General features: G+C 64.9%; 1 protein-coding gene across 3 annotated transcripts; it reads left to right on the top strand.

The window, feature by feature from the left end:
- The first annotated feature begins 254 nt into the window (after positions 1–254).
- Positions 255–9,491, top strand: EEF1A2 (eukaryotic translation elongation factor 1 alpha 2). Of its 3 annotated transcripts, none has more exons than XM_039864811.1 (8): positions 255–410; positions 1,769–1,987; positions 3,632–3,811; positions 4,219–4,515; positions 5,925–6,075; positions 7,378–7,634; positions 8,271–8,505; positions 9,086–9,491. In XM_039864811.1, exons 2-8 carry the CDS (start codon positions 1,844–1,846, stop codon positions 9,211–9,213), a joined length of 1,392 nt encoding a protein of 463 aa, XP_039720745.1. In that variant the 5' UTR covers positions 255–410; positions 1,769–1,843; the 3' UTR covers positions 9,214–9,491. The 3 variants fall into 3 exon arrangements, with proteins under 3 accessions (XP_039720745.1, XP_039720746.1, XP_039720747.1); XM_039864812.1 differs by having other exon boundaries at positions 1,721–1,987; XM_039864813.1 differs by lacking the exon at positions 255–410 and adding an exon at positions 1,098–1,369.
- The last annotated feature ends 5,117 nt before the right edge of the window (positions 9,492–14,608 follow it).

Genomic DNA, 14,608 nt, shown 5'->3' with positions numbered 1-14,608 from the left:
CCGCGTGTCCCTGAGCCTGGCGTCCCAGTCTCGGCTTCATCTGTCCTCCGTCTCCATCTCTGCCCCTCCCTCCTTTCCGCCTTCTCCTCCCTGCCCCCCGCGCTCCCCGCCTGCGTGCGCTCCGTCCGCGCGCGTCTCGCCTCCGCGCCTTTGTGGCCGCTCCCTCGCGCATCCTCCTCCCGCGTCCCCGTCCCCGGCGCGCCCGCGCGCGCCCGCGGGCCCGCGGGCCCCGTATCCCTGCGTCCTCGCCTCGCGTCCTCGCCTCCCCGCCCCGCCCGCCGGTACCGCATTGCCGTACTGCAGGGGCGCCGTGCACTGCGCCCGCTCCGTCAATAGGCGGACCCCTCCCGCAGAGATAAAACCGCCGGCACCGGCGCCGCCAGCCCCTCTGGCTGAGACCTCGGCTCTGGGTAAGGACGCTCCGTCTCCGGGTCCCCCCGCCTGCCCCCAGATTCCCGCAGAGGGGCCCCTCCCCCGGGACCGGTCCTGGGGGCAGACGGCGGCCGGGCCTCGCGCCTGGTGAAGGCGGCTGCTCGCCGCGGGGTTGGGCCGCCCACCCCGTGCGCCCGGACCCGGCACCAGAGGGTCGGTCCCCACGGGCGCGGGGTGGGGTGGGGGCTGCGCGGTGGCGGTTGTTTACGCAGCGGCGGCTGCAGGGACCGGCGGCTGCAGGGACCGGTCTCGTGGGCGGTGGCGTTTGCCCTGCTGCTGTGACCTTGGGACGCCGGGGGTGCCTTGCGGATTTGGGGCAGGGTCGTCGGGGCCCTACGGGTTGGGGGCAGGGTGGTCTGTGCTGGTGGGGGTCAGGCTACCGGGGCTGCTCGGCGGCAGAGTGGGGGAGGGGGAGTCGGGGAGACCTGCGGGCCCTCCTCCGTTACCCCCTCCCTTCGGCCCAGTGGTGCCCTCCTGGTGTCTTCGCCCTAGTGGGTGCCATCTGCGCCCGCTTTCCCTCCCCACTGCTTGTCCCTCCCCTCCCCCACCCCTGCCCGGAGCTGCCTCGAATTCTCCACTGACCTCCAGGATGGGGCAGGGGCTGTGACCCTGGAGTCTGACCAGAGGGGAGGGGGTGGGGTGTCCCCTGTCCCTACCAGGCTGAAGGCATCTGCCTCTGGTCCGGAGTGAGCTTGCCTTTGGGGATCAGACTCCCCCTCCCCTGGACAGCGGGGACGTCCACCTCCCTGCCCTCCTGTCCGCCCCCCGCCCTGACTGGGCAGGGCCCAAGCTATTCTGGGCCCCTGATCTGGGCACCTCACGGGCCTGTCAGAGCCCTGGCTTTGCCTGTCCCTTGCAGGCAGGGATAAGAAGAAGATGACGCCGTCCGTGCCCAGGGAGGGCTGTGGGGCACACTGACCAGCTCTCCGCTCTGCAGGTGGGGGACGGGGTAGGATGCCGGGCCAGGCTGGGCCAGGGGCTCTGGGTGAGGGAGCAACCACCAGGCCAGGCCACTGGAGGGCTGAGCAGGGTGACTCATCACCGGGCTCCTGACTGGTCATGGGGTTCGCCTTGCCCGGTGCTTCTCGAGGGTTAAACTCTTTCATGGGGGCTCTGCGGGCATGACACCCAGTTATTTGCAACAGTTGGACTGTTTGGGCTTGTCACCCGGCTCAGCTGGGCTGGGCACAGGCTGGGAGCTCTTCCTGGGGGGTCTTGGCCCGGCCTTGGCCCAGGCTTGTGGGCAGAGACGTGCCGTTGACCCGTGTGGGGCTGTGTCTTTGTGTAGCTGCTCCCTGAGGCTCTCCATCCCCTGTGCCCCGGCCCCAACCCACAGAATCACTGCTCAGCAACCCCGCCCCGAGCCAGAGCACCCTAGGGTGTGCAGCCCACCCCCCGCACCCCGGGCAGCATGGGCAAGGAGAAGACCCACATCAACATCGTGGTCATCGGCCACGTGGACTCGGGCAAGTCCACCACCACCGGCCACCTCATCTACAAGTGCGGGGGCATCGACAAGAGGACCATCGAGAAGTTTGAGAAGGAGGCGGCCGAGGTGAGCGCGGGGCCACTTCCGCCTCCACTGCGAGGGTGCTCCCACGCCGGGGCTGGGCTCCCTTCCCCCTCCCCGGGGCGCATGGTTAGGCTGTGGGGGATGTGCATCTCAGAGGGGCCAGGTGGGAGTGGAGTGGGGGCAGGGGCGGCCTCTCTCTGAGGGTGTGCTTGCTGGAGACAGGTGGGACGGCCACCTGGCTTTGACCCAGGGTGAGAGGGTGGCCTGGAGGCTGCATTTCCGCTCTGCACGGGTCCACAGAAGCCTCTGGGGCTCTCTGCCACCCTGGTATGGAGCGCTCTGGGGCCTGCCTTGTATGCCCCCTGGGGTTGGCTTCCTCTGTCCCCAGGGTTAAGCTCTGGGGCTGGAGGTAGCACTGTCTACACTTGTCTCGGGGCTGGGCCAGGACTCAGGGTGGCTATTAATAGCTGACTGATGGGCACCCAGCCCGTCAGCTCCATTTTCTTGTGCTGGGCTGGGAAGGGCTGCTTGTCCGGGGTGGTGCCCTTTGGTGGGGGTCTTGGCTGCCTAGTAAGGATGAGAGGGGCTCCCTGGGCCGACCCCCCCTTAAAGCTGGCCCTCTCAAGTGGCTGAGACCGGTGGGCGGGAAGTGGCCATGGAGTTGGGTTTGCACCCCTGAGCTCTGGGAGAGGTCCCCATCTGGGGGAGCTGTGAGGGCTCTCACCTGTACGGCAGGGTGGCTGGGGTCAGAGCTGGGGAGGAGACAGTTCCTGGCCAGGTGAACCCTGTTCGGGGAGGGTGGGGGTGCCCCGAGCTCCATCTCTCCCTGCTCTATGACCCCTTCCCTGCGGGTCCGGCGTTGGGGGAGGCCGAGGGTGTTTGCGGGGCCTCTGGCCTGTGTCTGCCGGGCCCCGTCTGGGCGGCCCTCCTGGCCTGGCACCCCCCCAGGAGGGCAGAGCCTGTCCGTGCACATCCCTGGCCGGGAGCTCTGCCCAGCGGGGCCGTGATCGCAGCTGCTGCCCTACCCAGGCCGTGAGGGGCTCTCTGGCCACTGGGCACAGGTGTGCCTCGCCTCCCTGCTCAGGTGGGTGAGGACCAGGACGGGGCGGCTCGGAGCACCTGGCGGCTGCAGAAAGAGCTGGAAAGCCAGTCCCCCCTCATCTGATTTCTTTCTTTTCTCTTCTCTTAAGAAAGATCATAGAGGGGTTTTTGGGTTTGACAGCCTGAAACCCAGTGGTGTTGTCGGCCTCTGGGTGAGGCAGGGGTCTTGGGGCGGGGCGGGGGGCGTCCCCAGCTTCAGATAAAGGGGAACCCTCAGCCAGGGGAAGGGTGGGTTTAAACCAGCTGGCGGCTTCTCTCGAGAGCAGATCCCAGGCCTTTGCGCCACCTACTGGCGGATGCTTGAGTTGCGCCTACTCAGGTGCCGGGAGGAGAGGCTTGGGGAGTCGGGATGGCGTGGCAGGGCGGCGTGAGGTTGAGCTGCCCCTCAGAGGTCCTTGTGTCCAGCTCTCTCGTTCCAGCGATGGGTCCAGAGTCCCAGGGTCCCAGTGGGGAACAAGGGGGGGCTAGACCGTCTCTTCTCTCGCCCTGGCTTCTCTACTCCCCCTTGGCCTGGGGGACCCGCCGGCCAGGCTGTCTGGGTCCCGGGTCCCGGGTCCCATGCTGAGGTGCGCCCCGTCCTTGCAGATGGGCAAGGGCTCCTTCAAGTACGCCTGGGTGCTGGACAAGCTGAAGGCAGAGCGGGAGCGCGGCATCACCATCGACATCTCCCTCTGGAAGTTCGAGACCAGCAGGTACTACATCACCATCATCGACGCCCCGGGCCACCGCGACTTCATCAAGAACATGATCACCGGCACGTCCCAGGTGCGCTGCGCCCGGGGCCCTGAGGTCGTTGAGGGGCGGTCGGGTCCCCTGTGCCACCACTGGCCCCGCAGAGAGCCGATGAAATGTCCCAGCACCTCAGCCAGGCGAGGGTGCCTGTAAGGACAGCCAGGACCGCCTTCGTTGGCAGATAAGCCCAGAGCCCAGGATGTCACTGAGACGTGGGCAGAAGTGCAGATGGGTGGGCACGGACAGCCCCCGATGTAGCCAGGGCGTTCACACAGACGGATGGACGGATGGATGGACGGACAGACGGGCCCCCGGCACTGCCCCGAAGGCCGCGATCCCCAGGTCTCATCCCCAGGGGACAGCCCAGGCCGCTGCCCACTGCGCAGAGGGGCCCGGGCCCGCAGCGGGTCGGGGGCTCAGTGTGCCTGGCTGGCCGGCAGGCGGACTGCGCGGTGCTGATCGTGGCAGCGGGTGTGGGCGAGTTCGAGGCCGGCATCTCCAAGAACGGGCAGACTCGGGAGCACGCGCTGCTGGCCTACACGCTGGGTGTGAAGCAGCTCATCGTGGGGGTCAACAAGATGGACTCCACGGAGCCTGCCTACAGTGAGAAGCGCTATGACGAGATCGTCAAGGAGGTCAGCGCCTACATCAAGAAGATCGGCTATAACCCGGCCACAGTGCCGTTCGTGCCTATCTCGGGCTGGCACGGCGACAACATGCTGGAGCCCTCGCCCAACGTGAGTGCTGGTGGGGCGGGGCGGGGCGGGGCGGCGCAGCTTAGACCCCTCCCCCCGGGCCCAGAGCGGGGTCCAAGGCAAGGCCAGGCCAGGGGACAGGGCGCAGAGGCAGGGCCTGTCCCCAGGCTCACCTTGGCCCAGCTGGTCTACCTTAATCTGGACTAGGGCGGGTGCCAGCCCCCCATAGGCGTCTGGGCCTAGAGGAGCCCCAGTCTCCTTGGGGTCTCTGCGGCTCCTTCTGTGGCCAAAGACACTCCCCCCACGTCAGTACTTCAGGGACAGCGGCCACTGGGGCCGGGCCCATGTGCTCTGCTTGCTGGGGCCCTGTGAGGCAGCGTTAGTTTTCATTTCCCTGGGCACATCGAGGGGCCTGAACCTGGTTGAACTCTGGGAAGGGTGAGGGCTGGCTCTTGCTGGTCAGCGGGGCAGCCAGCGTCCCAGGAACTCTGACTTGGCAGGAGGTGATGAGTGGAGGCTGGTTGTTTTGAATTTGTGGACCGTGAGACCAAGTGCCTAGGCACTGTTAAGCCAGAGGACATCCTGCACCAGAAAGGTGGCCACACGCTCTGACCAGTGCTGCAGCTGCCCACACTGAGGGGGCGGGGGTGGAGGGGACCCTCAGAAAAGCTGGGGGAGACAGCCCCGGAGCCCCCTGGTCAGGGGGTGCAGCTGGAAGGCCCCATCCGGCTGGGTTGCGTGTTTGCATGTTGTGGATTGCACGTTCCCTTGTGGATCTCACTCAGTAATGGGTGAGCTGAATGCACCCTCCGCCCTCCTGGGGGGGCCGCCCGGACACCCACCCCCACACTTCCTGCACCGCTGTGGACCTGGGCCATCTGGAGGACACGGTCCCTGGGCATGGACCTGGGACGCAGTGCAGCCGGCCCCTCCCCCTCTCCGCATCTGTGGCCGGTGGGTCTGCTGTCAGAAGCCTTGGGCAGTGGTGTGTGTGCCACGCCTGACGGCCGGCACGATGGTCTCCGGGGCCGAAGCCAGACTCAGCCTCTTGCTGTGCTGCTCGCCTGGCTCTGGGACCTGGGCCAGGGCCCCGAGGGCTGCAGGGAGGAGGGGCTGAGCTGGGCTCCATGCTGGAGGCCGGTCCACAGCGCAGACCATCGTCCATCCGAGCCTGGGCTGAGCAGTCCAGGCCGAGGTGGGGGCTCTGCTTCCTTTCGTCCCCCGTGGCAGCGTCTCTGCTGGGAGTGCACTGAAGCGGGGGCAGCTGTTCAGTATCTCAGTGGCACTGAAGGGACCTGGGGGAGCAGCGGGCCTGAGGCACTGGCAGGGGCGGGACTGCTCCCCGGCCCCCAGGCTCCTCAGGTCAGGCGCCTGCCCCGGGATTCCCGGAGAGGCAAGGCAGGGCGGGCGCAGGCCGTCTCTACTGTGGGCGCCTCCTTTCTCCTGCGCAGATGCCGTGGTTCAAGGGCTGGAAAGTGGAGCGTAAGGAGGGCAACGCCAGCGGCGTGTCTCTGCTGGAGGCTCTGGACACCATCCTGCCCCCCACGCGCCCCACAGACAAGCCGCTGCGCCTGCCGCTGCAGGACGTGTACAAGATCGGAGGTGAGTGGGGCAGGCGCCCGGCCCGCCCGGCCAGCTCCGCCCCGCAGACCCCTCTCCTGAGCCCAGGGCCCCGGCGAGCAGCCCCTGAGGCCAGGGTCTTTCTGCGTCTCCTCCTGTGCTGCACGCTTTCTGGGGGACTATCCATCCCCACCCATCCCCACTCATTCCTCACCCATCCCCCACTTCCATCCCCACCCATCTCCCCACCCATCCATCCCCACCCATCCTCACGCATCTCGGTCATCCACTATCCTATCCATCCACCTCTGCACTCCATCCCCTGGCACCATCCCTACTCATTCCATCCATCTATCCTATCCATCCCCCACCCATCATCCCCACCCATCCCTATCCATTCTCACTCCATTCCTACCTCCATTCCCATCCGTCCCCATCCCCACCCATCCCTTTCACTCCATCCCCTCATCCATCATGCACCATCTATCCATCCATCTATCTATCCACCTGTTCACCCACTAATGCCACCCATCTGTTGGTCTGTCCAGTGTTTGCCAGGTCTTCCTCCCTCCAGGTAAGTGCTCAGCCCTATGCCAGGAGCTGGCGGCATGAGGATGACTCACATATCCCTAACCCTCCTGGTCTTTTGGGAGACGCGATCCACCCTAGGAATAAGTGCTGTTCACGAGATGATGTAGAACCCGTAAGAAGTGTGAGCCCCACGGGTGTGCTGTGGCTGGAGATGTCAGGGGCCTGTGTGCAGGGCGAGGTGTCGTGCTCACCCAGCTCAGAGAACAGCCACCAGCCTCAGTCTCCGTCATACTGTAATGCCACACGAGCCCCTGTCACAGCCAGGGAGACGGGCGTGGAGCCCCCCATGCCCTGGGACAGACCTGACACCCATTGAGCAACCACATGAATGTCAGCGGGCCCACGAGAAGTGCAGGGCAGCCCTGCCCTTCAGGGACCAGCAGCATCGGAGCTGGGCCAGGCGATCCCAGAGGGTCCTTGGCCCTCTCTGATGCTGCTGCCTCACCAGCAGGGGCCTCATAGAGGGGAGGGGCCCACAGTGCCTCCTCCAGGGACAGCTGGTCGCTGGGGGCAGGGCAGGGAGCCACGACCCTCTTCTTGCTCATCTCCCCCTCTTGGAGACCCTCTCCTGTTCAGTCCCTTTCTTTCCTGATGAGATTGGGGGGGGCCCAATTCTGTGCAAAACTCTCAGTGTCTGCCTCTCCTGGAGTCTCCCCGTTCCCTTCCTCCCTCCACGCAGCCATGCCTTGCGCCTGCTGGCGAGGACCGGGGTTGCCCCTCGCCCCTGCCTCAGAGCCCCTTCCCTCCGCCCAGGCATTGGCACGGTGCCCGTGGGCCGAGTGGAGACGGGCATCCTCCGGCCGGGCATGGTAGTGACCTTCGCGCCCGTGAACATCACCACGGAGGTGAAGTCGGTGGAGATGCACCACGAGGCTCTGAGCGAGGCCCTGCCCGGCGACAACGTCGGCTTCAACGTGAAGAACGTGTCCGTCAAGGACATCCGCCGGGGCAACGTGTGCGGGGACAGCAAGTCCGACCCGCCTCAGGAGGCGGCCCAGTTCACCTCCCAGGTGGGCGGTCCCGAGGGGCCACAGGGGCCCGCTCCCACACCCCCTTAGCCTGGCACCGAGGAGGACTTGGAGCCCCGCTTCACAGATGAGGCCACCGAGGCCGGGAGAGCTGTTAGGGCTGAGGGCACACAGGAAGAGCAGACGTGGAGTAGGCCCAGGCCTGCTGCTCCAGGCCCTCCTGAGGTCTCGGAGGTCCCACTTTGGCCCTGAAAAGGCTTTTATTTTATCGCCGGGGACGCTTCTCTGATGCTTTTACTCCCTGCAGTGCAGCCTCTTTGATCACCGTCATTTTAAAAATTGGCTTTATGAAGACAGAATTCAAATATAAGAATTGAGGTCCAATTTTGTCATCCCCCTGCCTCAGTTCTGGCCAGAGTGGACAGTACAAGTGGCCCACTGGTTCCTTCAAACAGTGCACCAGTCAGTCATCTGTCTCTTGTGGTTTGCCAACTGCTTGGTGAGGACTGCAGGGTCCAGGTCTGGAGGGGTGGGTCCCCCACAGCCAGACCTTCCTCCATGGTCAGCCGTCCCAGCCTCAGGTACCCGGGAGGTGGTCTGAGCCTCCCCCAGCTTTGGCGCCCTCCCGCGGTGCCCGCCCTGGGTGTGCTGATGGCCTTGTGCATCCCTGCCCCACAGGTCATCATTCTGAACCACCCCGGGCAGATCAGCGCTGGCTACTCGCCGGTCATTGACTGCCACACGGCCCACATCGCCTGCAAGTTCGCCGAGCTGAAGGAGAAGATCGACCGGCGGTCTGGCAAGAAGCTGGAAGATAATCCCAAGTCCCTGAAGTCGGGTGATGCGGCCATTGTGGAGATGGTCCCCGGGAAGCCCATGTGTGTGGAGAGCTTCTCCCAGTACCCGCCCCTCGGTGAGCGGGGCTGAGGGGGTGCGGGAGGTCGGGGATCAGGGGACCACTGCTGTGGGGGGGGCTCGGCCTTTCTGCCGCGCCCAGAGCTCAGTGGGAGACCCACGGCCTCATGTCACACAGCACAGGTGGCCCCGCTGGGCAGGCCTGGGGTGGTGGCCCGTAGGTGACAGGTACCCGTAGGATAACCCACAGACACACACTGGAGAGCTGTCTGAGGCAGGGGAGCCGCCATAGTCCAAACAGCTGAAGGCGTACACCACCAGGCGTGCTCTTGGGACAGTGCATGGGCCATTTAATTCCCAACACAACACCTTGGGCGAGTCCTATGAGCCAGTCACTTCTGCCGCCTAAGGAGACGAGGGCCTTCCAGACATCATCGCTTTAGTGTTTCACACACCACCGCCCCGCCTGGAAACAGGCGCGGACAGCTGGGCGCCCAGCGCCAAGTTCCTTGGCCCACAGGCTCAGGGCCGCGGAGGATGCTGCGAGCGCGAGTGCGCATGCGCGCTGCATCCCGGCGCCCGGCGGGCGGGGCGGGGGCTGGGAGCTCCCGCCCTCCGCTCACGCGCCCTCCCCGCAGGCCGCTTCGCGGTGCGCGACATGCGGCAGACAGTGGCCGTGGGCGTCATCAAGAACGTGGAGAAAAAGAGCGGCGGCGCCGGCAAGGTCACCAAGTCCGCACAGAAGGCGCAGAAGGCGGGCAAGTGAAGCGCGGGCGCCCGCGGCGCGACCCTCCCCGGCGGCGCCGCGCCCCGCCCCCGCCCCCGGCCCCGGCCCCGGCCCCGGCCCCGGCCCGGCGCCCCGCCCCCCCGCCAGGCGCATGTCTGCACCTCCGCTTGTCAGAGGCTCTCCGTCAGCGACTGGATGCTCGCCATCAAGGTCCAGTGGAAGTTCTTTAAACGGAAAAGCGCCCCCGCCGCCCCGGCTTCCGCGTCCAGCCTTCACCACGCTCAGTGCCCGTTTTACCAATAAACTGAGCGACCCCACAGCCGTGTGCGCCTGCTGCTGGGTGGGGTGGGGGCTGCCCGCCCTGCGGGAGGGCTCTCCTTAGGACCCTCCCCTCGGCCCCCTGCGCTTTCCCCAAGCCCCTTCCCACTGGGGTGTCCCGCCGGCATCCACCCCTGCCACTGACCAGGCCAGGCTACCCAGGGTAGGCGGTGGGCAGGGCTGCAGTGAGTGGCCCTGCCCAGGAGGCTATGAGGGGGCTTTGGAGTCACCTCTGTGGGGCGTTCAGGACAAAGACTCGGTCTCTTCGTATCTGCAGAAGGGGGTCTGATTACCACGGGGATCTCAGAGAACCGACCAGTGTGGAGGGCCCCTCCTGTGAGCGCTTGTCTCTCACAGGGTCCCAGGCTCCCCTCCCAAGTCGGTCATTTGTGGCTAGAGGCAGCTCTGTATTTGTCCTGCTCTATCCCGGGAGACCCCAGCACAAGTCCTGGCCTTGGTCAGCAAGGATGGGGTGGCAGGACCACTTCCTGTCCAGCCATCCCTACTCCAGGAAGCACCCGGGGTGCGCTGGCGCTGCAGAAGGGGCTCGAGTGGGGTGAGCAGACCCCATGCAGCAGGCCAAGCACAGGTCCCCACAGCCATGAGCCCTGGGCTGCTGCAGCGAATGACCTCAGGCTGGCAGCTTAGCACAGCAGGAACGGACTGTCACTGTACCACTGGGACAAAATCGAGGTGTCAGCAGGGCTGGCTCTCTCAGAGGATCAAGGGGAGGGACAGTTCCTGGCCTCCTGCAGCTTCTGGTGGCTGCCAAAGTGCATCACTGGAACCTCTGCCTCTGATCACACGGTCCCTGTGTCACATGACTGCATGGAAGTCACCAGCATCACCAAAGTCATCTTGTTACAAGAGCCTTGACTTAATCACCTCTGCCAAACCCTTAATTGCCACACAGGTCACACCACACAGGGTCCTTAAATCTTTGGGGGCGTGTCCCGCCCACCACGGTGGGTGAGTGTGGGAGTGGTACAGCCGGGGGTGGGGCGGGGCTGCCAGCTGGGAGCCCTGGGCACGCGTGGGTCAAAGGTGCCTGCGGAGGGGCTGCTGGGATCTCCCCACCCGATCCCCAAGTGGGGATGGGCCCCTTGGAGCCACATGAAAGGGGGGAGGACATGGAGAGGGGGGACCCGTGTAGCCAGGCAGAGTGCGGTGCGGGACTCACTTCTGGCATGGGGTTGGCACTAGTGACCCTCAGACTGACACAGTGGCCTCCAAGGAGGGTGGCCTGAGTCAGCAAATACAGACACGGGACGCGCAGGCAAATTCGGATTTCAGATAAACAGAATAAATTCTAATATAAATCTGTCCCAAACAATATTCGCCCCTGACAAAGTATTTGCTGTTTACCTGATATTCAAACCACGCTGCCTCCCATCCAGGTGTGTTTTTGGGATGGGGACACAGGTCCTTCTAGGCTCGTGGACTCCCAGGAGGGCTTGAGAACAGAGGGGGGAGCACATTCCCAGTCCCACCAGGGCCCTCGGGGTGGAGGGCATGGCTTTTGGGGGCGACCTCTGTGCCTTGGGCACCCCTTCGGGGATGGGGTGGTGTAGACAGGCCTAGGAAGGCCCAAGCCCCCAGTCTGATGCCTCGCTGTATCCCTGGTGCCCGCTCAGAATGGGGTCCACGGGGTGGGGAGGAGCCGAGACTGGAGGAGGCAGAAGTCTGGGACCTCGGCCCGTGAGAACATGCAATAGCTCCCACTGTCCATGAGGTGGCAGCACAGAGGCTCTTCTCCCAGGATTCCTCCGGTGACCTCTAGGTGGGGCTGCGTGAGTCCAGCACACTGCCAGCTGGGGGGGTGCGGAGATCCCCACTCCAGTCGATTCCTTTAGCAGTCCACGCTCGATGGGAGGGGCGTATGGGGACGGCGGGCCTTGGCCAGACCTCCGGCCGGGGAGACAAGTAGGGTGAAATGTGCCTGCCTGGCAGGAGTGGAGGCTGGTGGGCGGAGCGTCCCGAAATTTCCCCACAGCGTCCAGCGCCACCGAGGCTACGTCCTGGGGCGCTCCGCTGTACCGGCAGAGCAGGAGTGAAAGGAACAACGCCTTGGTGTGATTGGGGAGACAGTTGTGACCTCGAGAGCCTTCTGGATGGTTCTCGGGAGCTGGGGCTCCTGGACAGAGCTGAGAACGGCTGACGCTGGCAGCAGGGCCAGTGATGAGGGAGCAGGTCCTATCCCAGCTTCACTGCTGGGCCGGGGACAGCAGGCTGCACCTGCCTGACTGTGGGAAGCTGGTGACGCTGTGGTCAGTGCTTGCGGCACGGTGCTGTCCAGTTCCGAGAGCGGTCGTAGGGGCTGGGGCTGAGGCCGGCTGGGGTGAGTGTAAGTATCAGCTCAGGCCTCCTTTTCGCTGGTGGTGGGTAGGCCCTGTCCCACCACAGGCGTTCTGGGGAGCAGGGTAGAGAGTGGGGTGTCAGCTTGGAAAACTCCGTGGGCAGCTGGACAGGGCTGGTCGAGGGGTCCCCACAGCCCAGATGGTGAGCCCTGGAGTGGAAGGTGGTGTAGCCAGGGCCCAAACTGAGGACATGGGACTCGCATCCAACTTGACTGCCAAGGAAGACGCAGAGGCCCAAAGGTGCCCGCCTGTCACTGCAGGGCTGGTGCCCGAGCCAGGCTTTGTGAGGCAAATCCTGGAGCCAGCCTCGGGGCCAGGAGCTTCCACCCTCAGCCGCCTGGTGAATAATTTAAAGCAGGATCCTCCAGCACCCCACTGGCAGCTTCGATTTGCACTTTGGGAGCATCTGAAAAATTCATGAGCTGTCGAGGCTGCGGGGCCTCGCTGAGCTGACCGCATGTGATCTGTCTCCTGCTCTGGTCTCCCCAGGGCGCCTGGCGCCCTCTCCTTGAGGCAGGAAGCCCCTCCCCGCCCTCCCTCACGCTCCGGGGTGGCCCTGGCGGTGACAGTCCAGTGTCCTAACAGTGGCTTCAGACCCCAGCGAGGAGACCCTGAGCTTCCTCAGTGAGGAGTGACCGTCCTCGTGGGTGACCGTGGTTGTGTCTCCTCCTGGGAGCACTAGTGTGTCTTGGAGGGGACCGTGGGTGTGCTGGACTGCATGCGTGCCCTGGGTGGGCTGTGGCCCTGCCGAGTGTGGCCTGGGTGTGGCCCTGTGCAGGCTGCGAGGGGCTGTGTGGAGTGTGGGGACGTGGTGGGGTCGGTGAGTATGGCCCGGGTGTGTTTGTGCATGTGCACATATGCACATGCATCTGGGTTTCTGTGTTTGTGCATTTCATGCTTGCTAGAGAGAGAGCTCTTATACGCGCGTATGCAGGTGTGTGCACACGTGTCTTGGCCCTACTGACACTGCTGGCTGTCAGCCTGGAGTCAGGGCTGGGTGGCTGGACCCAGGCAGCCATGGTGGGGAAGCTGGCTGGCTGGCTGGACCTGCAGGGTGACGAGCTTCGGGCTGCCCTCGGCCCCGCTGGGCGGGCCAGGGAGGAAGGAACAGGCGTCTGGAGGAGCTGGGGGAGCTGGCTGCTCCTGGGGTCTCTGCGCAGGGGTTGGCTGGGGAGGAGGCACAGGAGGGCCAGGGTGGCTGGGATACCCACTGAGGTCGCATCGGGGAAGGACAGCCCAGCCATGGTTGCTGCCAGCATGGACGTCTGGTCAGCCACGCCACCCCAGGGTCCGTGACAATCCAGATGGTTCTCTAGACTGCGGGCTGAGTGGGGCCTAAGATCAGGGAGGAGGAGGCAGCCAGAAGGAGGGACACGGCCAGGCAGGCTCTGTCCGCCCTGGCCGGCTGAGCGGGTGGGCCTGGAGGGTCCCGATCAGGCTGTCCAGGTGGCCTCCCTGAGGATGCTTGGCAGACTGGCCCGGACCCCCAGGTGCCGTTTTGTCTTGTCAGGGACACTAGCAGCGCTGGGTGGAGGTCAGCTTTGGGCCTTCAGGCTTCGTGGAAGGGGCTATGTTGTGCCCCGACCGCCAGCCACTGTTTGAAGCCGAGCCCGTGGAGCTGGCTGAGGCTCCTGGGTTCCCAGCTCCACTGTCTGGGACACGGGGGTGGGGAGCGAGTGCTGAGCCCAACGGCAGTCAGAGGACACAGGGGAGGGGCGGGGGAGCTCTGCCTTCCATCTCCCATCTCTGAGCAGAGCTCTTGCCCCTCCCAGTGGGCAGGGCCCGGATGGACACCCTGCCTTCAGGGCTGGAGTCTCTGCCCTGCCCCCAGCCCCTCCCCCCAAGGCTGCAGCTGCCTCTGCAGGCATGGAGGCTCCTGGAACGTGAGGTACCTTGGCACCACCTCCTCTCTTTCTGCCCTCCATGTGTCTCTTGAGTGTCAGGAAGATGGTGTAAAAGCATTTGGTCATTGTGGTGGAAAGTAGCAACATGGAAAACTTGGAGTTGGTTTGTGGGACTCTGATGCTGGCCCAGCCGGTCGCCACTGGCGAGTGTGGTCTCACCTGCCCAAGGCCCTTCCGGGGTGGGGGCTTGCCCTTCCCCGACTCCTGCCTCCTTTCCCATGAAAATCCTCATCCCTTGGCTTAGGTATTCTCCTGAGCTTGAGGGAGAAATCCGTTTGTTTGTACTATTTCATGCTAAGGTGTGAATGACCAACTTGCCAGAAATTTTAAGAGCAAACCTGTTAACCTAAATAGTGGTGACTTAACCGCAGCACTGCTGACATCAGGGATAGAGACAGTTCTCTGTTGGGGGGAGCTGTCCTGTGCGCTCTAGAAGCCTCTTCCTACTAGATGCCAGCAGCACCTGCCCCTGTCATGGCAACCAAGAATGTCTCCAGACACTCTGAGATGTGCCTTGGGGTCCGGGGCTGCCTCTGGGTGAACACCATGGGCCTTGGTGGCTCTCGTTCTGTGAACAGGACCGAGGACAGGGTGCGGTCAGCGCATCTGAGCCAGGGAGGGACAAACTGGTCCTTCAACTGCAGTCTGTGGGAGGCCCGTAAGGGACTAAGGAAGGAGGTGTCTGCAGTCCAGGGCCTGGGGTGGCCCTGGCACCTCCCGCCATTGCCTGGACACTGCTCCATGTTGGACGCCCCCGGGATGGCTCGCTGCTCCACCGAGTCCTCTCGCTTGAGCACCTGGCAGCCCTGTCAGCTGGAGCCGCCCATCTCCCCTCTCCCAGTGAGGAGCCCATCT

This window comes from Pteropus medius, unplaced genomic scaffold (genome assembly GCF_902729225.1).
Source record: "Pteropus medius unplaced genomic scaffold, Ma_sr-lr_union100, whole genome shotgun sequence".
Classification (NCBI taxonomy): Eukaryota; Metazoa; Chordata; class Mammalia; order Chiroptera; family Pteropodidae; genus Pteropus; species Pteropus medius.
This window is presented reverse-complemented; position numbering and strand designations above follow the sequence as displayed.